Source organism: Monodelphis domestica, chromosome 1 (assembly GCF_027887165.1).
Source record: "Monodelphis domestica isolate mMonDom1 chromosome 1, mMonDom1.pri, whole genome shotgun sequence".
Classification (NCBI taxonomy): domain Eukaryota; kingdom Metazoa; phylum Chordata; class Mammalia; order Didelphimorphia; family Didelphidae; genus Monodelphis; species Monodelphis domestica.
The window spans coordinates 127,029,036-127,055,097 of record NC_077227.1 but is presented as its reverse complement, the minus strand read 5'-3'; the positions used below and the strand labels follow the sequence as shown (position 1 = coordinate 127,055,097).

Below are 26,062 nucleotides of genomic sequence, written 5' to 3'. Positions count from 1 at the left end.
TAATAGGGGAAGAGTTAGAAAAAAAAGAAGGGAGGCTAAGAAACACTGAGGAGTAAGTCTATGGGAGGGTGGGATTGGATAGGAATAAGATAATGTAGAAACAAAAGTCAAGGAGGACCCCAATCAACCCAGTTTCATCCCATCATCCTCCCAGCCCATTTCCTCCATCCACCCTCCACCTTACCCTTCTTGTCCATATACAAATATAGACGCTTCATTGGCAGTGACAGCTCCTACAATGCCCCCAATGATGCCTGGCATGCCATGCAGATTGTTGATACCACAGGTGTCTTGGATGCGCAGCCGGGACTCCAGGAATGGCTAGGGAGAGAAAAAGCCACGTGTTTGGAAATAGAGATCACCAAGGCCCACAATTGGGGAGTCCAGAACTATCTTGTCCCCAGCTAGGAATAATTCTGCCTTCCCACTTCATCCTTTTTATTTCTTCCTTTACCTCTCTCCTCTCTACCACAATTAGACAGCCCTTACTGTTAAGTAGACGAAGCCCACGGTGGATATGATGCCGCAGATAAAACCAACAATTAGAGAACCATAGGGCATGAGCATCATCTCAGCTGCTGTCCCCACAGCCACACCACCAGCAAGTGTTGCATTCTGGATATGAACCTGTTGGGGAAGGGAAATATGATCATTGCTACAGTCAGGAAATCCCATCCCTGGACTGAGCAGAACCAACCCTGACCACCTGAGGATATCCATTGAAAAGGACCAGAAACACACATTCAGTCAAGAAAGCCAAGGAAATTTGCTAACCCTGCAAATACTAGGCAGTCCAGGTGGCTATGGGTTCATGGTCAGATTCTTTTATTTTGCATATACATATATAGCCCCTCCAATGTGCCTATCTACTCTACCTGTGCCAATCCTTTATACATGCCCACATCAGTGTGTCTGTATATGATGGTAAATTCTAGAGGACTGGATTGTTTCAATATAGTTTTCTTTTCAAAAAAGTTAGCAGGAATGAATGTATAGATAGGTGGAGTTAGTGGCCATCTGTGTAGCGTGATCTGAAGGAGGCTGCCCCAAGGTTGCATAGTCTCCACCCAGCCTGACTGAGTGCTGCCCTCACCTTCTCTTTGAATTGGAATTTCACCATTAGCATCACTAATGGAGTTAACCAATATTTCTCAGACTAGTTTGGCCATGGAAAGGGGTGGTAAATGTTTATTGACCCCCTTTCTGGGAGGAAAACTATGCATCTGAGACACTTTGAGGTTTACTCTACATTTTCCTCATCACATTCTTAAGACTGGGCAACCAACAAAACGATAAATCAAGCTAGTATTTGCCAGTTTCTGAGGTACAAATACTCACATTGAAAACTAACGCTTGGTAAGAGCTGGCTCCAACATAGCCCTGGCCATGGAACATTTGGAGTTTGAAGTATATTGATATAATCCACAAATATCGGTCTAGGAGCATCTGCTAGATATACAATGCTCAATTCTGGACACTTGTTTTAGAAAAGACCTGTATCTCGTGACTTACAGTTCAGCTCTCTTTCTGTCACATCACTGTGCCTCAGTTTGACTGGACAGTTCAAAGGATAGTGACAGATCTCAGTGAGCACCAGTCAAAGAAACTGTGCAGGATTAGTTTGGAGAAGAGAAGACAGAGGGGGAAAGGATAACCACCATTAAATTCTTAAAGGGTGATCAGATGAAAGAAAGAACAAACTTGTTTTGCTGGGACCCAAAGGGCAGAATGAGGAACAATGGGATTGTAGCTTTAGAGGCAGATTTAAGTTTGATGTAAGAAAACAACAAAGCTCTCCAGAAGTGGAATACACTGCTTTACATTCTCTATTATGAGAGATCTTTAAGCAGAGTCTAAATAGCCACTTCTTAGATATGTTGTAGATAGGATTTTTATTCAGGAATGGATTGGATTAAATGGACTCTAATGGATGGGGGTAAAATGGATTGTCAGCTTGGATGAGAAACAGCCCCAAAATAGGTTGTCAGGGAAATTTTGGAGGAAAATAGAGAAAATTTGGCTTATCTTATAACATCATATTTAAAATGATTTAATTTTATATTATACATTTGTTATATATTTTATGTAGAATTAATATTTAATATTTAAGATGGAAAATTGTTAATGCTATCAAATTTTATTAGTGAAACCCTTATTCACATGCCAGTTGGGTCCATGAAATATAAGAAAAGCAGAAGGTTTATGTTAAACTATCCAAATATACACCTGCTACTTAGGAGTAGATGTCCCGTAAGAATCTCCTTTACTATATTATCAGAGAAAGATGTTATTCTAGCTATTATCTTGGACTGCACAGGTAGCCAGAGCCTGGCCTGAAGAGGGAAAGAGAGGGCAGTTGATGCTCCAGAGACATATTTCACAATTATGTTTAGATATAGCCTTAGTATCTATCTTTCCCCCTGCCTTTTCTCAATATCATTTGGAATTAGGGGTTTGAGCTCACGCTTTATATTAGTAGCTGAGCATATTCTTATTATCTATTCATTTTCTACTCAAGCCCACAATCTAAGATAGTCACTTAATTCTGATTTTGTTTGAAAAAAATTTTTTAACCCACCATTCACTAACTGCCTACTTTGTGTAAGGATTCTTTGGCTAGGTAAGCAAAAGTGAATAAGTAACTGTCCCCATCCTCAAGGAAATTAGTCTTGTCCATGGTAGGAATAAGATCAATGTAATGTTAGCAGCTTTCATTCAGACTGAAAAAAATGGGTGAAAATGGGATCTCTTGGGGAGAAGTTGCTTGCGTTGCAACTGGTCCAACTTTGGGTTGCATCATCCCAACCCTCCAAATATCACAGAAATATATAGTGGTGTGCCCTGGACACCAGCACCCTCCCTACATCTTTCCTCCCACTCACCATGTCAAGCTTGCCCTTCCGTTGTAGGGCACTGGAGAGAGCCACACTGGTGAGCACACAGGCAGCCAGAGAGCAGTAAGTATTGATGGCCGCCCGGTGCTGGGCATCTCCATGGTTGGAGACAGCTGAATTAAAGCTAGGCCAGTACATCCACAAGAACAAGGTACCTGGTACAAAGGAAGTTAGGCAGGTGCTAAAATTGTTGATGCTACAAAGAACAATTTTAATAAAATGGGGGAAAATACACAGGCTAACAATCCCTCTCTACCAACCCAAATACTGAACTTCTATCTACTACAGTTTATACTAATGGGACACAATGGAGAAAATGTGGGACGAGGTTCCATAGGTAAATGGGCTGAGAGGCAGAGGCTTTGAGAGAGGATGAATAACCCCAGAATCCCTCTCTCCTCGCTTCATCGCCATGGACATCTCTGTGATCCCTCCACCTGAAGGCTCACTTCTGAGAGATATGGTTCCCCAATTTCAGGTTGGAGGGTGGGTACTGCTAGCTCCTCGCCACCAGATTGCCAGGTAAACAGAGATTTCAAAGGTCAAATAAAGCCCACCCCTGGTTCCTGCCTATGTCAGGGCTGAGTCTCTCACCAATCATGGCAAAGAGGTCTGAGTGGTACACAGAGCTCTGCCTCTCCTTGCTCTGCTCCAGGTTGGGTCGATAGAGGATCCAGGTCACTGTAAGTCCAAAGTAGGCCCCAAATGTGTGGATAGTCATAGAGCCACCAGCATCCTTTACCTTAGGCATGAAAATGGACAATCAATACTCGCCTGCCTGGGTCCCCCCACCAAGTGTAGAGTTTAAGAAACCTCAGGAAGGAGGTCAGTGGCAATCAAATCTTGGGATGCTTAACTGATATGAAATACAGGCTTGGGATCATCAAGGTTCCTTGCTTCTTGGGCTCTTTTCTCTCTTTCTTCTCTATAGCCCCTCCTACCATTTTGTCCATTCACAATCTCTGATTTATTCTGAAGTTGAATTCTGACCTAAAAAGGTAGCCAGGAGGTTGCCAGAGAAGGGAAAGGGAACAAGTCTCTTGGACTGAAGGCCCAAGGACTAATTAGATTTCTGCTTCTGTCAGGATCATGCTTGTCTACTTTGACTTAATCTAATTTAAAATTACACCAAGACCATAGTGGCTTTACCTGGAGAAGGCTGAGGAGGATGTACTCATTCACTGAAAAGAGGGTCACTTGGAACAGGGTCATGATGAGCAGCTGGATAGGGCTAACCTTGCCAAGGATGGCTCCAAAGGCCACACAGACAGAGCCTACACAGAAATCTGCATTGATGAGGCTGTAAGGAAACCGTTTCAGAGGAATTTGTGAGTCACGTTGGGTCCTCATGGAATCCCTGAAGTCACAAAGAGTCTGGGCACCCTTGATACATTTGATCAAGTCCAAACTCCTTAGCTCAACATTCAAGACCCTCTGTGATACGGCTGACAATCTAACCTTGTCCAGCCTCTCTACCTGCCCTTCTTCTATATGAACCTTATATTCCAGCCAAAGTAGACTAGCTCCTGACTTCAAGCTCTCATGCACCGGGCTGAGGTCAAGGAGACCCTGATTCAAAGCCTGCCTGACACTTACTAGCTGTGAGGACAAAAGGCAAGTCATTCTGAGCCTCAGTTTCCTCATCCATAAGTGAGAGGGCTGGACTAGATGACTTTCAATATACTTTCCTGTTCTAAACCTATGATCTGCCATGCCTCACTCATTCCCTTTGCTGTACTGAAAATGTCTTTCCATCACTCTCTTTATTACTCCTTTCACTTCAAGGGCCTGATCTACTGAAACTTCTTTCTTCCTTGACTTCCCCAATCAGCTGTGATCTTTCCCTCTTTTGAGTTTCCATCAGAACTGATTTCACCTCTTATGGGATTTCTTTATTTTAATGGATTTTTATGGGATTTATCTATACGTTATTTTGCATTATATAGCTATTGGTATGGACATTTCAGCTCTTCTACTTAAACTATAAGTTCTTTAAGCAAAAGACTAAGCCTGATTCAGCCTTATATTCCACACATGGCTCTGAACACAGTAGGTACTCATTAAATGTGACCTCAAGATAAAGGCAAAGAGGGAATAAATGTAAAGATTACGTTTATAATGGAAAAGAGTCGATTTAAATTTGTTCATCAAATCCCTTTGAAAGAAGACGAAAGGGGGGCAGTTAGGTGGCTCAGTGGATTGAGAGCCAGGCCTAAAGATGCGAGGTCCTAGGTTCAAATCTGGCTTCAGACACTTCCCAGCTGTGTGTCCCTGGACAGGTCACTTAACCCCCATTGCCTAGCCCTTACCACTCTTCTGCCTTGGAACCAATACACAGTATTGATTCCAAGTCAGAAGGTAAGGGTTAAAAAAAATAAATTTAAATTTAAAAAAGAAGACTAAAGGCACATGCCCTGAAGTTTATAGAGATTGTTTGAGGACCAAAGAAAGTAATATTTTAAATAGGGGGTAGTAGAGAAGATTTTGGCTGCAAGTAGAATAAAAATATTGCCAGGTAGACAGGGAAGACATTACTCTTCCCTTTTGATATATGAAGAAATTGAGGCTCACTGAGAGGTCAAATGATTACTTTCCTGATTCCTAGACCAATGCTCTTTACACTACTAGACTTTTGAGATTTATATCATCGGCAACCATTTTTTATCGCCACCCATCCAAGGCTCCACTATTAGACAATTCTGATTCAGCGTGGCATTTCTTATGTTGTTAGAGCAATACTCAATCTGACACCCAATACAGAAAGAGTGGGGAATAAATTTCCCCTCCAACTTTCTCTAAAGAAGGGCCAGAACTTCCTGCAGCATCCAAATCCCATTGATGTCTCCTCCCCTGCAAATGCCCTAATGCAGTCTTTTGTACATAGTAGTTACTTAATAAATATTTATGTGTGAACCAGGTATATGGGGTATCTGTGCTAGACACTGTCTCAATCAGATTCTGAGCAAGTCATCTTGCATTTACATCTCTAGCTGCTTATTGTTATTTGTGATGACATTTCATTCCTCCCTCCAACTTTTCCTAATGCCTTCATTCAAACTGTCCACTGCTCCATGCTTAGAATGCAATTTCTTATCATCTCTGCTTCTTCATTACATTTATTAAGCACCTACTATGTGCCAGGCACTGTGCTAAGCTTCCTTTGAGGCTCAATTCAAATGTCAACTCTTATTCAAATCTTTTCTTGATTCTTCCAACTGTCAGTGTCCACAAAAGTATCTTCTATTTACTTTAGGTATATTTTGCTTGAATTTATGTGGGTTCATGTTGTTTTTTTCCTCTTGAAGAATGTACACTCTGAGAGCAAGTACCAGCTTTGGGGTTTGGGATTTTTTTTTGTTGTTTTGCTTGGGCGACCTCAAGAACTAGTACAATGACTGGAGCAGAGTAGGTCCTTAATAAATGCTTGATGAATGAATGACTAATGGAATTATAAGATAAGAAACTCTAGTTTCAGATTTTATGTTTGTAAAATGTGATGGGAAGATGTTCAAGAGGGTTGGTTCATTCCCCCCAAACTTCTCCAGAAACCAAGCCTTCCACCCCAGTCACCCAGTCCCTCTTACTTCTCCACACCAATGAGGATATAGCCATCATGGAAGGAGTGGAACCAGCCTTGCATCAGCAGTGCCCACTGGATTCCAAAAGCCGCAAGAAGGAAATTGAAACCAACAGAGCCAAAACCATAGCGTTGCAGGAAGGTCATGAGGAAGCCAAAACCCACAAATATCATAACATGGACATCCTGGAAGCCTGAAGGAAGAAAAGTCAGGAACCTTTATTATAAAGGAAATATACCTATAAAGTGTTTTTGGTTTCTCTATGCCCTTAGCCCTTTATTATAAATGAATGGGTCTCCTGAATTGCCTTTGAGGCTAGACCCATATTCATGGTTTACCATCTTGTCTACCACTAGAATCTTTGCCCTGAACAATGTGTTTCCCTAGAGAAAGCTAGATAAACCAAAGGAGCAAAATATAGTTTTGAAAATAGAGATGAAGGAATCATAGGTTTAGAAATCAAGCTAATTGTTCTATAAGAAATGAGGACAGTGGTTTCAGAAAAATCAAGGAAGACATATGAATTCATGCAAAGTAAAATGAACAGAACGAGGAGAACACTGGACCCAATGCCACACAGTACAGCAATATTGTGTAAAAATGAGGCTACTCTAATCAAGACAATGATCCAAGACCCATGATGAAAAATGCTACCCCTCTCCAGAAAGGGAACTGATGAACCCTGAATGAAGATTGAAGCTTGTTTTTTTTATTTCTTTATTTTTATTGGGATTCTTTGCCTATGTTATATTTTGTATGACTTTACATGCATAATTGGTATTAAATTACTTGCCTTCTCAAGGTGGAGGTGAGAGGAAGGGAGAGAATTTGAACTTCAAAAAAAAAATTAATGAATTGTTAATGGTCTCAGACACTTCCTAGCTATGTGACCCTGGGCAAGTCATTTAACCCACTTGCCTAGCCCTTACCACTCTTCTCCCTTAGAACTGATACTTAGTATTGATTCTAAAACAGACAATAAGGGCTTTTAAAAATGAAATAAACAACAACATATATTTTTAAAATGAGAAGAAATCAAAGGTTAGCCCTTTAGTAAAAATGAGCCTAGCCTTGGATGCTGACTTAATCTCTCTACAAGATAGGGGTAGGGGTAAGGGACATCAGAGACACAGGTTCTAGAACAAGATGAGAAGAGATTCAATGGCTACACCAAGTTGCAGGAGTGAGATCTCAAAGTAAAGCATCCAATCTCTTAGAGTCTTGGATGTTTGTTTATTTTCTTCATCAGCTTCAGGAACCTCCTCTTCCCCAGTACATCTCATCACCTCCCCAAAGTAGGATAAATAGAGCTGAGTATGGGGTAAAGGCTGAAGAGAGATGTTCTCTATCCACTACAAGTCTCTGCCTTTCATTACCTCCTGTTATTATTCAGTTGTTCATCCCATTCTCTGTGACCCCATGGACAATAGCACATAAGACCCTTCTATCTTTCACTATCTCCCTGAGTCTATTCATGCTCATGTTCATTGCTTCCATGATACTGCCTATCCATATCATCTTCTGCTATCCCTTTCTCCTTTTACCTTCAATTTTCCCCAATATCAGGGACTTCTCCTGTCTTCTCATTATGTGATTAAAGCATTTAAGTTTCAGTGTCAGTATTTGTCCTTTCAATTTCGAAATTAATTCCTTTAATTTTTGACTGATTTGATCTTGTGGTCCAAAGGACTCTCAAAAGTTTTCTCCACAGCTAGAGAAAGAACTGTGGGAGCAGAAATCCAGAAGAAAACATATGATTTATCACTTGTTTACATGGGTATATGATTTGGGGTTTTGGTTTTAAAAGATTATTACAAAAATGAGTAATATGTGTGAGAGGAAAAGACCCTTACTCTCTTATATGAAGATTAGATTTCAATGTTTTCAGTAGTCATGAGATAATCATAATTGTAATCCTAAAATAGTTAGTATAAGTCATGAATCTAGCAGGCTTTTGTGAATATTCTGGTATAAGGATTAAGGAAATAACTGTCTTTGCAAGGTCTTAGTGCCAGCCCCACCCTTCACTGTTGCTATATCAGGCACCCTAACTTGTGATATGTCAGGATGCCTGACCTTTAGTTCAGAGCCTGGTACCACTCATCCCCACCCACTATTAGCCCAGGGACCACTGCTTCCCCCTTTCCATCAAGTGATTCTTAAGTAATGGTCAAAAGGTGGTCAGAAGTACCAAATAAGGATGCTTCCTAGTTGACCTAACCTATGGACAAATAAGGAGTGCTTCCCAGCTGACCTAACCAATGAATATTGCTTCTGGGTGTTTCTATTCTTTGAGGGGTATTACCATTTTGTATATTTTTGTACTGGTATAAAAGTTGTCTAATTCTTTGGGGTATAAAGGAAGGTCTCTCACAGTGCTCGGGGTCCTCTGGTCATGACCAGGGGTCCAGCTTTGTTGTGGGATCGGCCCTCCCATAATAAATCTCTTTCTTTATAGCTAGGAATTTTGCTTATCATTTGCATACCTGTGGTTAGAAAAAAATTACACAACATATCGAAATAGGTTTTGTGATAACATATGTATAACCCAGTGAAATTGCTTGTCAACTCTGGTAGGGAAGAGGGGAGGGAGACAACAAAAATCCTGTAATCATGGGAAAATTTTTTTTAAATTTTAATTTAATTTAAAAAAAAGGTTTTCTCCAGCCAATATTCAAAAGTACTGATTCTGTAGCACTCAGCTTTCCTCATAGTCTAATTCTCATAACTATATATTACTGTTTGAAAAAACAAAGCTTTGACTACATGGACTTTTGTTGGCAAGATGATGTCCTTGCTTTTTAGTTTAGTGTTCAGAATTGCCATACTTTTCCTTCCAAGGAGCAAGGGTCTTTTAATTTCATGACTACAGTTGCTGTCTGTAGTGATCTTTGAGCCCAAGAATATAAACTCTGACATTGCTTCCATTTCTTCTTCCTCTGTTTGTCAGGAAGGGATGGGATCAGTTGCCATATATTTTTTTTTAATGTTAAGCTTTAAGATTGCTTTTATACTCTCCTCTTTCACTCTCTTCAACAAGTTTGTTAAGTCTCCTCTACTTTCCATCATCTTGTTATTATATGCAAATCTGAGACTGTGAATTATCCGGGCTTTGGATTCATCCAGTCTAGTATTTCACATGATGGACTCTGCATATACATAAGACAGATAAGGCTATATTGTGTATATGATACAACCTTGTTGAACTCCTTTCCCAATCTTAAACCAATTAGTTGTTCCATGTTCAGGTCTAATTGTTGTTTCTTGACTGACTCACATAAGGGTTCCTGAGGAGATGAATCTGATACTCCCATCTCTTTGAAGACTTGCCACATTTTATTGTGATCTACATAGTCAAAGGCTTTAGTGTGGTCAATGAAGTAGAAACAAATGTTTTTCTGGAAATTTCTTGCTTTTCCAAAATCCAGCAAATGATGGCAATTTGGTTTCTAGTTCCTCTGCCTCTTTAAAAACCAGGCTGCACTTCTTGTAATTCTTGATTCACAAATTACTGAAGCCTAGCTTGCAGAATCTTGAGGAGAGTCTTGCTGGTTTATGAAGTATGAATAATTATTCTGTAATCAATGTTCTTTGGCATTGCCCTTCTTTAGGATTGGGCCATAAATTGATTTTTTTTCCAATACACTGGCCACTGATTATTTTTTTCCAGATTTGCTGGTATATGGAGTGCAGTATTTAGACAATATCATCTTTTAGGATTGTAAATAGCTCAGCTGGAATCCCATCATTTTCACTATCCTTATTGTTAGCAATGCTCCCTAAGGTCCATTTGATTTCATTCTCCAGGCTATGTGGTTCTAGATCAGTTACCATACCATTGTGGTTATCAGTGATAGTAACTTTTCTTGTATAGTTTTTTTTAACCTTTTCTTTTAGTAATTACTCTAAGACAGAAGGGCGAAGGCTAAGCAAATGGGGTTCAGCAACCTGCCCAGTGTACAAAGTATCTGAGGTCAAATTTGAACTCAAGTCCTCCTGATTCCAGGTCTGGGGCTTGATCCACTGTGGCACCTTATTTCCCACTATATAGTTCTTTTGGTGTATTTTTGCCACCTCTTCTTAAACTCTTCTACTTCTGTTAATTACCTCCATTAACTATACTATGTGAAAGTTCCTTTGTTTCTAGGGCATTTTTTAAAACCTTTACCTTCTGTCCTAGAATCAATACTGTGTATTGGTTTTAAGGCAGAAGACCAGCAAGGGTGAAGCAATGGGGACTAAGTGACTGGCTCAGTGACACATCTAGGAAGTATCTGAAGTAAGATTTGAACTTCCTATCTCCAAGCCTGACTCCATCCACAGAGGCATCTACCTGCTCCTGGCAGGTGTTCAGAGAAGGATGCAATTAAATCACTCAGCTTTTCTGCTTTCTCCTGATCCAATGATGTTTAGTATGAAAAAGAATGATCAGGGTTCAGGTTCTACACTGACTCTTTTCGTCAAGACAGCTACTTAATGATTATCTGGGCATTATGGTATTATGTTGGACTTGAGAGTCAAGAGACACCTGGGCTCAAATCCAGTCTCTAATATTTACCATTATTTCTCTTTATTGCTATTCATATTTTTATATATGTCTTGTGTCCCCAACTAGATCATAAGTTTCCTGGGGGCATGGCTTGTGTCTTAGACATATCAGTATTGCTCATTTTTAGAACAGAGTGGTCACTAATTAAATATTTGTTCATACTGATGAGGTTATAGTTGTTTTTATACTAGCCAGATTTGAGGAAATCCTCTAGCTTCTAACCTATGGCTAGTTTTTTAAAACAAACAAAAAGCTTTTTTCCTGTTTCTATGGCTTTGCTATTAAATCAACAAATAAAATTTGTACAAATCTGAGCCTTCTAGGTGAAGGTCCATCTTGATGTCTTTACCTGTGTGATTCATTCTGAGGTGGCACTCTCAGGGCCACAAGAGCAGATGCCAGGCAGTTTGCCAGAGGCAAGTTTCCAGCAGTGGTTTTGGCTTCTCTCTCTGGCCCTTTCCTCTCAATTCAATTTTAAAAAGCTTTTATTTAATGCCTGTTCTTTACTAGTAGAGGCAGCATGATTTAGAAAGGAAAATACCAGATTTGAGTCTGAGGAACTGGGTTCAAATCATGGATCTTCTCTCCCTATTTACTATCTGAGCTCAGTTTCTCTGGGCAGTAGTTTCTTTAACTATAAAATGAGGGTGTCAGATCACCTCTAAATTCTATTTTCTAATGCAGTGGGGTTGGTACAACTAATTTATTACATAGATATAAACTCAAGATGTTAGAATAACAAACATTTATAGACAATCCAACAATTTCATTCTATTGTGTCCCTTAGTTGAACTTTTTTGAGGTAGTGTGGTAGAGAGGAAAGAGTCCTGGACTTAGAGTCAGCCAAGACCCAAGTTCAAATCCCACTATAATGTATGAAAGTTCCTGTGTTTCTAGAGCAGGGTTTTTGTTTTTTTTTTTTTAACTTTTACCTTCTGTCTTAGAATCATTTGTTATCTTTGTGACCATAGGAAAGTCACAACATTTTGGATCTTCAATTTCCTAATTTATTTATTTTTTTAAAGTGGGGAGGGAGGCTAATAGTAGCTGGAGTGCTCTCTCTACCTCACAGGGTTTTTATGAGGATCAAATTAGCTTTAGTTATGCACTTTGTAAGTTTTAGAATATTATATAGGATGTCTTACTGCAGTTTTAAGCTTTTTTAAAATAACTTAAACTATTAAGACATTTTTATTATTGACAATTTGATGCTTTAATTTTTACTTTTAGATAACATAAAATAAAATATTTTATTTTCTTGAATAAATGTGATAATAAGTGTATCATTAAAGCTTTTGAGCTATTAAAATAGTCTTGAACTACACTAAGACTTTCAGGACACCTTATATAAATACTTATTATCAGTTATTATGATGATCACTTATTATTATTGTTATATAAATATTTATTTTCAGTTATTATAATGATAACGATCATTACTCAGCATTTCAGTAGGTGAATGCCAAATTGGAGTTGGGGTGGGGGTGTGACTAAAGAAATGCAAGAGGCAGGAGTTTACAACTTCATCGGGAAAATGAGAGATGCACAATCAACAAGTGCATAATAGTATGACGTATATGGGTTATATGAATATATTGGACATATGAATAATATGAAATTGATGTGACAAAGAGTGATCAAGGAAGGCTTTGAGAAAGAAGAGAAATTTGAGCTAAGCTTTAAAGGATGAATAGAATTTAAATGAGTGGAGAAAAGTATTCTGGCAAAGAGGGAAACTAAGCAAAATAGTTAAGGCAACGAACAGGGTGTATCTGCCTAGAAGTGATGTTTATGTAGGGAAGTGGTCAGAATAGATTGGAGTAGTAGGCAGAGCCAAGTGAAGAGAAATGCGGAAGACAGGCAGAGGAGATAGAAGGAGCAAAGGTGGAGCTGATGAAGGTTTATCAAGAGGGAGCAACAGGAAGAGAATGGAGTTTTAGGGCGATTAATATGATGGGGAGACGCTTGAGGCAGGGAGATCTCTCTGACTCAATCTTCTCTCTCTCTCCATTTCTGTCTCTTTCTCCCTCTTTCTTTCTCTTTTTTCCTCTCCCTTTCCTCCCTCATTCCCCCCACACCAACTTGGGGGCAGCGACCTGAATGTATTCTCCCTCTTTTATAAAAATTGTCTTCTCTATGTGTTACAATAGAAAGTAAGTTCCTTGAGGGCAGAAATCCTTTTGGTTTTTGTCTTTGTATACCCAGAGCCTTGCACAGAATAAACCTTTTAGGAATGTTTTTTAATCGAACTGAATTTATTAAACCTCTCTGTTTCCTATTCTTAAGTCTTATAGTGAGTTGAACTTTTTACATTTCTCTTTTAGTGGATAGAGTGCTGGGCTGAAGTCAGGAAAGCATGAGTTCAAATTTGACCTCAGACATTTACTAGCTGTGTGACCCTGGGCAAGTCACTTAACCTCTGGCTGCCTTAGTTTCCTCAAACTGTAAAATGGGGATAATAGCATTTATATAGCACAGAGCTGTTGTCAGGATCAGAGGAGATAGTATTGTAAACCTCTTAAATTTAACAGTTGTCTCACACATAGTGGAAACTTAATAAGTGCTTGTTCCCTTCCTTCTTTCCACTTCCAACACTTCTTCTTCACCCCCAAATCATTGAAGTTAGTTGTAGACTGTCTTTTATTTGTATGCACCATTTGAATTTTTCTATAGATTAATGGTTTTTCATAGGAAAATCATTCTTCCACATTGATGTGGATCTTCCTGCCCAAACTGCCCTTAGCCTTCCTACCGGCAAAAAGAAGATCTAGCCTCTTGGATGTGGGCATATGATAAGCCTTTCTGAGGAGGGAGCCCTTGCATGATTTTTCTGTGGTCTCATCTCCAGTGACCCTGTCCTGACCAAAGTTGGAAGACCTCACAGAGCAATTAGTCCTTAAAATTGCAGACCTTGAGGCAGTTCACAGTGCTAATAGGCCACCATTGCTTTCTCCTATATGCTGCAAAAATTCAGGTTATTGGGGGCAGCTGGTTAACTCAGTGGATTGAGAGCCAGGCCTAGAGATGGGAGGTCCTGTGTTCAAATGTGGCCTCAGACACTTCCCAGCTGTGTGATCCTGGGCAAGTCACTTAACCCCCATTGTCTAACCCTTACCACTCTTCTGCATTGGAACCAATACACAATATTGATTCCAAGATGGAAGGTAAGGGTTTTAAAAAAAAATTCAGGTTATTCAATATAGGTCCATAAGATTTAGAGCTGGAAGGAACCTTCGATAATATTTCCTCTTAGCTACCATTATCTTTAGCACTCTAGTTTTCAAAGTTCTTTTTTTTAACATTCTTTTTTTATTTGGTCAATTTCAAACATTATTCCTTGGTTACAAAAATCATGTTCTATTCCTCCCTCTCCTCCCCCGACCCCTCCCATAAGTGTCCTTGATCAGAACCCATTTCCATGCTGTTGATGTTTGCACTAGGATGTTCATTTACAGTCTACATCCCCAATCATATCCCCTCGACCCATGTAATCAAGCAGTTGTTTTTCTTTGGCGTTTTTACTCCCACAGTTAGTTTTCAAAGTTCTACTGAATTTTACATGCATTATTTCATTTGATCCTCCACAGCAAACTGCAATAGAGGTGTTATTATCAGCCCCCATTTTATAGATGAGGAAACTGAGTCTGAGAGAGACAGACTCAATCAAGTAATTGATAGCTAGTAAATTTTCTGAGGCAAGATTTGACTACAAGTCTACGTCTCTGACTACCTACAGTTGAGGAAATCAACACCCAGAGATATAAAATGATTTGCCCAATCACTTCTATAGTAATTAACAGAGCTGGAATGGCACTGGGCAAATATGTGGTAGTCTTTAGTGGGTAATAAAAACACCTGATTTCCCCAGGCCAATCCTGAGGACAGTGGATAGTCTTATTCAGAGAGCAGAATCTCCACATTTCCCCCTAACTCTGTTCTTCTTCTATCTGCCTCCAATTCCAAAGCACAGGTATAACCAGACGTTATTATGCTCATGCACAAACTGTGCTTCAAGTAAGCAGCCTCGATGTATCAGTCAAGGAGTGGGACAATGGCCCTTGGGCATGATCACGGCTGGTGCAAGACGCTGGGCAGGACGGAGAGAAATCACCCCAGTCTGTTATTTTAACTCATTATTCTGGCTATGTGCAAATCTCTGTCGATTTTATTCTGCCAAAAAAATATTCTTAATTAAAATTTTTCAAATAAAAAAAATGTTAATGCTTTTACTGATGAGGGGTTTCCATCGAAATCCTTTCCATTATTGGTTAGCTCTGTTAGAAGATTTTCTAAATTAAACCAGAATCTGCCTCCTTCTACCTTTCTCTCCTTGGTACCAGATACAGTTTCTAGTGCTACACCAAATTAAGTCCAATAATTCCAATATCATAACTTTAGATTTAGAACTGGAAAGGACCTCAAAGGTCAGCTAATCAAACCCCTTTCTTTTATAGATGAGAAAAATGAGACCCAGAAAGGGAAAATGACTTGGATAAAAGGTTATACAGATATTGATTGACTAACAAACCCAGATGGACATTTTAGGACTCTAAATCCAGGGTTCATTCCCCCATGCTATGCTACCTCTTAATCCATCTAGAACTATTTAAGGACAACTATCATGTCATCCGTTTTCTCCTCCACCAAGTAGATCCTTTGTTCATCTGGTTTTGTTTGTTTGTTTCCTTTTGATAAACCCTTATCTTTTGACTTTTATTTATACTAAGTATCCATTCCAAGGCAGAGGAGTGGTAAAGACCAGGCAATTAGGGTTAAGTGACTTGCCCAAGGTCACAGAGTCTGGAAGTATCTGAGGTCAGATTAGAGCCCAGGATCTCCAGACCTGGCTCTTTGTCCACTGAGCCACCCAGCTGTTCTCTCATCTGTTCTTTTAACTCCTTTTTGTGTGTCTCTAGCTCCCTAGTCATCCTGGTTCTCATCTCCTATTGCACTCTACACTGTCATCAATATCAGCCTTCCCTGGACTCCTGCCCTCAGCTGACCCAGGCTTCATCAGGGACCATCGCTGGTGTAAGAGAGCTCTGTAGCCAATCCTCTCCAATTAACAATGGGATTAAGATGAAGTTCTCCAGAGGTATTCCTCAGCTGGCTGCTCTGACTACTAGCACACTGTAGGTAAATCTACCCCCTCCACCACCCCTTCCTTATGGGACCTGAGCCTGATTGAACTGATCTTTCCAGGGAAAGCAACTGAGAAAAACTCTCCCCACTAATGGATCAAGGGGGGGGGGGGGGAAGAGGAGGCAGGGAGGCCAGGCACAGAACTGAATGAAGGATGAAAGGATGAAGAGGAAGCTCCTCCACAGGTGTTAGCAGTCTCTTGCCAAGAATTGAAAATAAGCAAAAATCCTCTGACCCTCCCAACCTATTGAAATGGTTACACTCCCTCTTGACTAGAAGGAGTAGAAAACTGAAATCAAGAAACCAGTTTGGTAGGAAAAGATCAATGTGTTCCTTCATTGTTCAGTTCCACAACCTCCAGTGCTCTCTGGTTCCTCTGATTCAAGCATTTAAGACAGAGACACCAAGTCACACGTTACCTCTGTTAAAGCCAGATTGTACACGTTTGGCAGAGTTGGGCTTAGAAGGGGAAAGGGTATTTTTGGTCCTTATCATGACAGCATCTGAAATTCCACCATTAGAGATGAATTCCTTTGGCATTTTATGTTCACGAATCCTCCATTAAAATGCAAATACCCACAGGTGGAGTTAAGACCTTAAATGTTATCTGCTTCAGTTAAAGTGAGAGTGAGGGCAGATCTGGGTGAAGATCTGAAGAAAGATAAGAACATGGAAAAGAAAAGGAAGATTCTTACTTTATATTTTTGTCTAAGGTCTGTGTAGAGTGGCATGTGTCAGCCTACTGTGGACTCTTTGTACCTTGGGTAAGTAAAGGATATATGGATCTCTTTCTCCAGACTTCATATTCTGATCCTAAATACAAGATTCTCATGCTACAAAATAAATATCTTCCCCTATCCCACCCCCACTTCTTTCCAAGTATCCAAAACCTAATTGCCTTTTTGCTTCACTCATTCTCAGAACAGGCACAGAAAGCTTTTCTACCCACCAAGTTCAGGCCAGAAATCTGATGAAAAAAGTTTCTTCTGGGTCCTTATCTCCCCCCACCAAGTCAAAGGGGATGGCTAGGAAAATGTGGAGTTTCCACTTCCTCCTGGCCCCACTACTGCCATGTTCTGATCTCATATGGAATTCTCACAAATCAAATTCTGGCAGTCCTTGGCTTTTTGCCAAGGAGCATTCTCCATGTACTTCCCAAGAATCAGACCACCCTCATACACTTGTTGCAGTCATATGAACCAAAAATCCAAGAGTGAGGTAAAAACAAAACCCACTGGCTAATTTCTGATCATATGTAAGGATGTTTGTAGGGGTAATAGAAGGACGTGGGGGAGACCAGGTCAAGAAGTTACCCTTGCTATATTCTGTTGACCCTTTGCTATATTCTTCTTTTTTCTCATCCCCCCCCCCCCAACTTCTGAGATCGTAGATTTTTGAGTTTGGAAAAGACCATCTTGTTCAAGAATTCTTAACTTGTTTGTGTCATGGACCCCTTTGGCAGTCTGGTAAAGCCTATGGACCTTTCTCAGAATAATGTTAAATGAGTAAAAGAAATATATAGGATTGTAAAGGAAACCAATTAAGGCAAAATAAAGATGGAACTTTTTCCATTCAAATTCACTGATCCCCTGAAATCTACTCACAAACTCCTTGTTTGTGGACCCTAATCCTGAACCAGTCAAATTAGAGATCATTTCAATGACACATGTAAAACCTCGTGGAATTTCGCATCAGCTATGGAAGGGGGATGGGGGCAGGGAGGGAAAGAACACGAATCATGTAACCATGGAAAATTCTAAATTAATTAATTAAATAAAAATTTCCAAATTAAAAAAAATTGAGATCATCTAATTTAATTCAATCATCCCCCCCCCCCCCATGAAATGATTGGCATGTGACCCAAAGTAGCAGAGCCAGGAATCCAATCTGAGTCCTTTGAGTCCAATATTGACTGCTTCCTCCCCCCCAATAACTTGAACTACTGTTATATCCTGAAGGCTCAGACCTGCACACACACACTCTTTCATTCCCTAGGATTTTTCCAGGTACAGTAAGTAACTTGGTTGTACCAAACGTGAGGCAAGGTTTGCTGTCAAAGAAAGAACATTCTTAAAGGGCAGAGAGAGGATGAAAATTAATTTAGCATTGTTTCCTCTTAACCTTTTCTTCTGAAGAAAAAAGCCACAACCTATATCTGCTCCTTATCCTTCTTTCTGCCTCTGCTCTTATTTTGGTCAACCAGTTTCCACTATCCCGCCTTCCCGGTATAGGAACCAAGGGGGCAGAGTCGGCATCTGAACCTTCTGAACCTCCTTCTGAGCCCAGTCCTGAAGACTAAAGGGTGTTGCCCAAGCCAAATGTGGAGGTGGAGGGATTGCCTAGAAGTGGAAAGGGGAGGCTGGCCAAGTAGAGAGTCAGAGGTTTCCAGAGAATGCCAGAGAAGGGTGTTTGCCAGTTGCCTCAAGGACTACTCCTGTATTTCTACTTACTTGGGTACCGGTAGTAGAAGTCATTCTCTACATCGCTAGAAATGTTGTGTTTCTTCTTCTCCTCATTCCAGTGGGCATCAGCCTCCGGATTGTAGCGCACAAAGACCCCAAAAAGGACCACCATGATCACCTGTAGGATGAAGCAGGTTAGTGGCAGGCGCCACCGAAGGTTAGTATTCCAAGCCATCTTGGGTGATTGCCCTAGCTCCTCGCCTGGCCTGGCAACCCAGCTACAGGCACTCGGGAGAGGAGATGGAGCCTCGGAGTATCAAGAGGGGGGCAGCCTGGGTGCTCTGCTGACTTTGAGGGAAAAGGAGATCTTATAACTCAGGGACAGGGGGTGTGGCCAAGGAGGGCAGGGATCACATTGCAGAGCAACTAAGCAAGCTTATGAGCCCTCTCCGTTTGCCTCCTGCTCAGAGATGGGGCTGCTGGGGACCGGTTCTTGGACTACTCTCAGTGGGAGACCTGTGGTCACACTAGGAGCCCTCAAGATCTGGCCTTGTGTGCTGCTAACACAGGACAGGGGTTCATCAGCCTTCCATTTGACTTTAGGAGGGAGAAGTCTCCTGCATTTGGCCACTGCTCCCCCCGATGATGGAGAAGAAGAGGAAGAGAAAGGTCAAGAGGTACCAACTAAAGAGCTGTTAGTCCTGGGAGTAAGCAATGCTACCACCTTTACTCACCATATTTCCAGCGGCCTCTAGTTAAGAGGAAGTTTTGAGAATGATTCTGACTTGGTAAGGAAGAGAAGAGAGGGAATACAGATCTTGGGGTTTCTTTGGGTCTCATTTCTGGGTCTTTTTGAAATTCTTTTTTTTTCCTAGTAGAAGTATGAAGGTTGTCATGTGCCAACCACTGGAATATAGAGAAGGGAAATCCTGTATTCTTTTCCCTCCTACATCAATGCTTTGGGTAAAATGTGAGTCTTAAGGGATTCATCGGGGCTTGGGGTCCCAAAAAATTCTTCAGTTCACTCCAGTGCAGAAGTTTTTCACGAGTTCCTATTTCAGGACAAAGTAGGCAGTACAAGGATGATGGGCCTGTTGAGGAAAGATTGGAGCTAGGCTTGGCCCTCCTATCCTTGTTTATGCTAAAATTGTCTGATTCCCTCCAGCCCCATCCTTTCTACTTCTCTAAAATCACCACTACGATGTAGCTAAGCCTGCCAGGTTTTCCACCCCTCTAGTTTCAGGATAGGGAGGCAACGATGACCTCCTGAGGATTTCCCCCTCCATCCTGCCCTCACCTCTCCCCAATTCAGATAAAATACAACTGATGCCAAAGCCTGTCCTGAATAAGTCACTGTGCCAAAAATAGCCTACTGCTATTGTCTCTTTTCTTATCAGGGACCAAACTACCAAGGACTAATTGAAATAAGCTCTTTATATAGTTGGGACCATATCTTATACTTCTTAGTGTTCCCCATAGATCCGAGGACTAATAGTAAGCATTCAGTAGAGGCTTAATAAGTTATCTAGTTGATTGTTCCTAGAAGTGATAACTGAGAGAGCTTAGTTAATTTTAGACTGATAACAAAAGTGAGGTCAGCGATGGCAAATCTTTTAGAGACTTTAGAGATGGAGCGCCCAAGCTTCAATCCTCACATCCATGTGAGCCCCCCCTCCCCCTGCCTTATCCCTGATAGGGGAAGGAGGAAGAGTTTTCATTGGACTGCTGGGCAGAGGGTTAGGGTTAGATGGGTCATATGAGAAATGTCCTCAGGTATGTGTGGAGAGGGGGAAGAGAACAGCCCCCCCTCTGGCATGCTCCAGCACACATGCCATAAGTTCACCAACATGGTCTAGCCCAATAAGAGTCACAAAAATATGAATTGGAGCTGGAATGAAAAAGTTTTAAAACATAAGGAAAGTTTAAACATTATGTGACTTAGGGCGGTGAGGTGGCATGGTGGATAAAGAGCCAGACCGGGAGTTGGGAGGATCTGAGTTCAAATCTGAATCCAGATGTTTCCTAGCTGTATGATCTCAGCAAATCCTTTAACCCTATTTGCCTTCTGTCTTAAGTTGTTACTAAGGGTTAGAAAAATAAATTACATGACTTGGAAAATCTATGAGAATGTTTGTAAAATAAATTCCCTTTAGGGAGAGGCATATCATTTTTCAAAGGCTGAGGACCAGTATCCTCTCAGTAGCATCCCTATACTGAAATCCAGTATCCTTGAAACTAATAACTGCTTTCATCTGGATCCTCAGGACTGGATAGATGTATTGGGGTAAGACCATGATTCCCAGAGAGTCTGCTTCCTCAGTCAGAAAAGTCTCTCCATAAATTTCCCATATCAAACCCTCCCCACACCGTCTTAGTTCAAGCCTTTGTCACTTATCACCTGGACTCCTAGAAAAGCCTCCATATTGGCCTCCCTTGCCTCAAGTCTCTCCAGACAAGTACATGTAAGTGAACTCATCCTCTAAGGTGCTCATATGGGACTGGGGTAGATGCCAGTTCTTTAGGAAGTTCTATTGCCCTGATTTGCCTAACTAATTAAAGGTTTGTTGGAAGAGTCTGTGGTTTCCACCTCCTGCTCATTTGCCTGAAGTCTATGTGTTATCACTGAGGCTTGCTGAATAATTGAACATGATGACTATTCACAGCAAGCAGACAAACCGGGCAGGGCTCCTGCTTCAGCAACTTGGAGCCAGGGATGTGAGTGGGGAGGAAAACGATTTCTAGATGAATCAAAACAGGAATTGTTTACCCTTCCTGCTACTGGCACTGATGCTGTGAGACTGGGCTTCCCCTAAGCCAGCAGTCATTGCACTACTCACCCTAGATGATCACAGACTGCCCACTCCATCTAACCTATAGCTAGTCAGACCTAATATAGTCTGATGAAGAAAAAGATCACTTGGCAAAGGATCCTTATTATTTTTGGCTGGAGAAACAACTTATTCCAACCCTGAGCAAGGTCTCTAGTATCTGTTCTGGTTCTTTTCTTCCTGAATTTAATTCACTTATAGCTCCAAGAAACTACAGAATGAATGGTGGCCACACCCTAGTAGCAGAGGTTGAGAGTAACCAATTGGCCACAAACCTGTTGAGACAGCCCTGGGAGATCTACCCCAAGCAGGCGAAGACTTCACCCAGTATAATGGATGGATGAGAATAATTGGTTCCAACTGTCATGAAGGCAACTGAAGCAGGTATTATTCACTTCATCCTGGGCCATCACCAGTCATCTTGACATTTGTCTTGCCACTGCTTGCCACTGGGTTTTGATGACTCTGGAAGAGGAAAATGACTTTGCAGTTCTGCCTCACTTAAATCCAATTCATGCACAAGTCAAGAAGTCACCTCTCCATAGCATTGGTCCTCTTCCAAAAATGAAGGACAAACAACAATATATGGGGATGGGCAGTTAGGTGTCTTAGTGGATAGAGTGTTAACTCCAGATTAAGGAAGACCTGAGTTCAAATGGAATCTCAGACATTTACTGGGCAAGTAAATGTGACCCTGGGCAAGTCACTTAACTCTGCTTTCCTCTGTTTCCTCATCTGTAAAATAAACTGAAGAAGGAAATGAAAAGCCACTCTAGTATCTTTGCTAAGAAAATCCCAAATGATATCATAAAGAGTCAGACATGACTAATTGACTAAACTACAACAAAAATATATGGAGATACTGATCAGACATCCCACATTTTCCAAGATAGCTGAAATTTCAAGAAAATAAAGTATATATTTACTGAAGTTTTGCAATAAGGATGTCAGACTATATTTCCATTTTTAAATTTGGTAAATATGGACACCATAACAAAAGGACTGAAGTTTCATGTTGGGAGGCTGTAATCTTGTCCTTCTCTTTTCTCTATATATAATTTCCCTTGGTGATTTCATCATTTCTCATGGAGCCAATTGTCATCTCTCTTCTGATGATTCTCAGATCTACCTATTCAGCCCCTGACCTCTTTCCTAATCTCCAGACTCCTATCTCCAATTGTCCATTAGACATCTTGAACTGGGTATTTCACAGACATGTTAAACTCAAAATATCTGAAACTGAACTCATTATCTTTTCCCCAAATCTTCCTGTCCTAATTCGCTATTACTGTTGAGAATACCTTTGTCCTCCCAGTCACCTAAGCTCACAATTTAGTTATATTCTTGACTTTTTACTCTCATTCCCCATATTCAATCTGTTGCCAAGTCCTAGTGATTCTACTTGTAACCCATCATAACTTAACCCCCTCCTACCTTTGCAGAATTCATACACCTTAGCCACCACCCACTCTGAGATTTGATAACACTGGCTTCCTTGCTGTTCTTCAAACTAGACCCTCCATCTTTCCATTCAATGCGTTTTCTCTGGAGATCTACCATACCTGAAATTCCCTCTCATTACCTTTATTTCCTGGCTTCCCTGGATTTCTTCACACCCCAGCTAAAGATCCACCTACTACAAGAAGGTTTTTCTGATCCCTCTTCAGGCCTTCTCTCTAACATCATCTCCAATTTACCTTCTATGTGTCTAGTTCTGACATAGTTGTTTGAATGTTGCCTCTTCCACTAGACTATGAGTTCCTTGTGAGTAAGGATTGTATTTTACTTTTATTTATATCGTGTGGCACAGTGCCTGAACTATAGTAAGTGCTTAATAAATGCTTATTGAGTGACTGGCACCCCTGAAGAAGGTCTGGCTACCTTGGTGTACCTCCCTTCACTCCAGTGTTTATCTCCCAGAATACCTCCTTCCCTCCCCCATAGTTGATCTTTATGCTCTGGGGACTTTAATACCCAGCCTAGCTTTAGGCTGTTAAGATCTCATAGAATGTGTAATGGGGATTAAGAAATAGGACTAGGATCTCCCTACAGCTCCTTCTTCCCAGTTGTAGTGTGGGATGGATTAAGTTGGAGTTTCCCATATAATGTCAGGGGCCAGAGGCCAGAGGTATGCTGGCTCCTGGCTAACACACAGATATTATAGTATTGCCATATATCAGGCAAGATAATGGCATGCAATAAATGTTAAATAAGTATTTATGGTGAAGCAAAATATGCATGATCACAAAATCACAGGATTTAGCATTAGAAAAGATCATCTCTTTTTTTAAAAATGAGGAAACTGAGGCCAAGAGAAAGAAACCGTGGACTTAACCACGGACACATAAGGAGTTAAATAGCAGAGCCAGGTTTTTGACTAGTTTCTTGTGATTTCCAAGTCAAGGTTTTTCTCTATAACATCTTGCCATAAGATTTCATTATCTTTCATTTTTGCTCTTCCTGTCTTCTTTTAATTTTCAGTTGTCTGCTGATTATACCAAAGAGAAAAAGGACAAAGAGTCAAAAGATGTGAGTTCTTGGTCCTCCTCAGCCACCATGGAGCCCCTAGCAAATCATTCCACATACCTTGTGCCTTAGTTGTTTTTCTAGTCTATGAAATGATAAAATCATATCTATTGTCAAAGTACCACCCCCCAAAAGATCTACAGACAATGTCATTTCCTTTCACTATCCCTTCTAAGTTCCTAGAGGTATTTGATAGCAAAGAAATTTAGGGTCTACCTCCTGTTTCTCCCAACTTTCAGTCTGAAAGACATTTTTTTTCTCCCAATTGACTTTTAAGTCCTTGAAACAATGCTTTGGAAACACACAAGGAGCACACCATTTGTATACATTGAAATGAATGGCAGGATTTGTGTAGAAGTATCCCAAAGTTAGCAGTCCTGTCTGGTTCTGGATGCCTCCCCCTAGGAAAAGGATATGAAGAAATTACTTTGGAGACTCAAGTTTCCTCTGGGGTGTCACTCAGATCCTTCCCAACCCTGGATGAAAACCCAAAGGAGTGAATTGAAAAATGGGAAAAAAGGAAGGAAGAAAGGAAGGAAGGAAGGAAGGAAGGAAGGAAGGAAGGAAGGAAGGAAGGAAGGAAGGAAGGAAGGAAGGAAGGAAGAAGCTTGAGCTTGGGGTAAGGTTCTAGTTTTCAGATCTATCTCTACTGGTTTATTCCTCCAGTTCCCAGAAACAAGGATAAAGGTTCACTCACTTAATATATATCTGTCTCAGAAAGAAGTAATTACCACAGTTGCTTGCCACACCTTTTTCTGAAAGGAAGGACATGAATTTATAGCAGGGGATTAAAAATAATAGGCTATGGCTACTTTGGGTTTTTCAAGTCTTTTTTCATTCTCTCTGTAATAAAGTTAATAAATGCTTGCTGATTTACTGACTCATCTCCCTTCTACCAGAACCACCCTAATAGTTCAGCTTTTCCTTTACCTTGCCCAGAACCAAGCCTCCACATCTCTTGAGCCATTTCCAAAGCAAGGCTCTCACGTGGGACCCCTGGGGCTCTGACACACCAGTTCTTTTTTGATCCTCCACTAGAAAGTAAGCTTCTTGAGGGAAAGTGGCTGTCTTGCTTTCTTGTACTTATACCCTCAGTACTTAATATTATGCCTGGCATAGGAAGCATTTTACTGCTTTACCCTTTCTTCCCTGGGACTACAGTCCCTTGAGTGTTGATGTTTTAGCCCCAGGCTGGGGCTTCGAAGTCCCATGTCAAGGAAGAGTGAGGACCCCATCTCAAGTGTCCCTCAGTTAGTGATGAATAAATTCTAAAAAGACAGGGATTTATCCCCAAATGCAGCTTAATACAACAACTTTCCCCTGTATCCCACACCTGAACAAACTATTTCAATGTTCATCCCCACACAGATACACACAAACTAGAAAACAGCCTAAGCCTCAACTCAAAGATATCTATGGCAAAAAAAAAAAAAATCAGCCAGGCAGCTGGGTGGATCAGTCAATGGCAAACCAGGCTTAGAGACAGGAGGTCCTAGGTTCGAAGCTGGCCTCAGACACTTCCTAGCTCATGGGCTAGCCCTTACTACTCTTCTGCCTTAGAACCAATACACAGTATTCTAAGGCTGAAGGTGAGGGTTTTTTTTTTTAAACATTTTTTAAAAATCAAAAGCCCTGATCTAGATTATGTAGGTCTCAAAGGCCACCATAGACTAGGGTCAAGACATGCGTGCAAAAGGGGATGGAGGGAAAAGCAGTCTCAGGGAGGAAGGAAAAAGAAGGGAAAGGGAGAGAGAACGCAAAGGGGTTATATTATCACTTTAGTAGGAAATTTGGCAAACTCTGCTAAGAGAGGGACTGCCCTCCGTGACCCAGGAAGTAGGCAACCCTGAAAGCTGAGCTACCTTGCTTAATTTCCAGCTATGGGTGTGTATGTATAAATAGAGGCTCGGCTTGGGTCAAAAGCACCTTGGGATGGGGAAGGCAGGGGGACAAGAAGTGCCACTCCAGTTGCAACAGGCTCCTCTCTGGGTTATACCTGTTGACCCAAACCTCTTTCCACTGACCAACTTTGAGCTCTGGGGACACAGGGGCCCTGGGCCAGCTGCCCCATTGGCTCTGGCGAGGCTCGCACTCTCTCCCCTCATCTCTTTCATAGTTCTGATCTTGTGAGACTCCTCTTCTT

The 26,062-nt window shown here is 41.0% G+C and overlaps 1 protein-coding gene across 5 annotated transcripts in view; it reads right to left on the bottom strand.

The window, feature by feature from the left end:
- The window catches only part of RHCG (Rh family C glycoprotein), a 37,213-nt gene extending 15,387 nt beyond the window's left edge, over window positions 1-21,826 (bottom strand). For 3 of the 5 annotated variants that reach the window (XM_007479347.3, XM_007479346.3, XM_001369939.4), the window contains exons 1-7: window positions 18,614-18,928; window positions 6,479-6,665; window positions 4,044-4,194; window positions 3,489-3,636; window positions 2,883-3,049; window positions 490-627; window positions 185-321 (exon numbers count right to left, since the gene is read on the bottom strand). In XM_007479347.3, the coding sequence (XP_007479409.1) occupies window positions 185-321; window positions 490-627; window positions 2,883-3,049; window positions 3,489-3,636; window positions 4,044-4,194; window positions 6,479-6,665; window positions 18,614-18,800 (1,115 nt within the window). In that variant the 5' untranslated portion in view covers window positions 18,801-18,928. Of the gene's footprint in view, window positions 1-184; window positions 322-489; window positions 628-2,882; window positions 3,050-3,488; window positions 3,637-4,043; window positions 4,195-6,478; window positions 6,666-18,613; window positions 18,929-19,299; window positions 19,657-21,668 lie in introns of those variants that run through there. The other 2 variants (XM_056806508.1, XM_007479349.3) reach the window with 2 other exon arrangements.
- Between the last annotated feature and the right edge of the window lie 4,236 nt (window positions 21,827-26,062).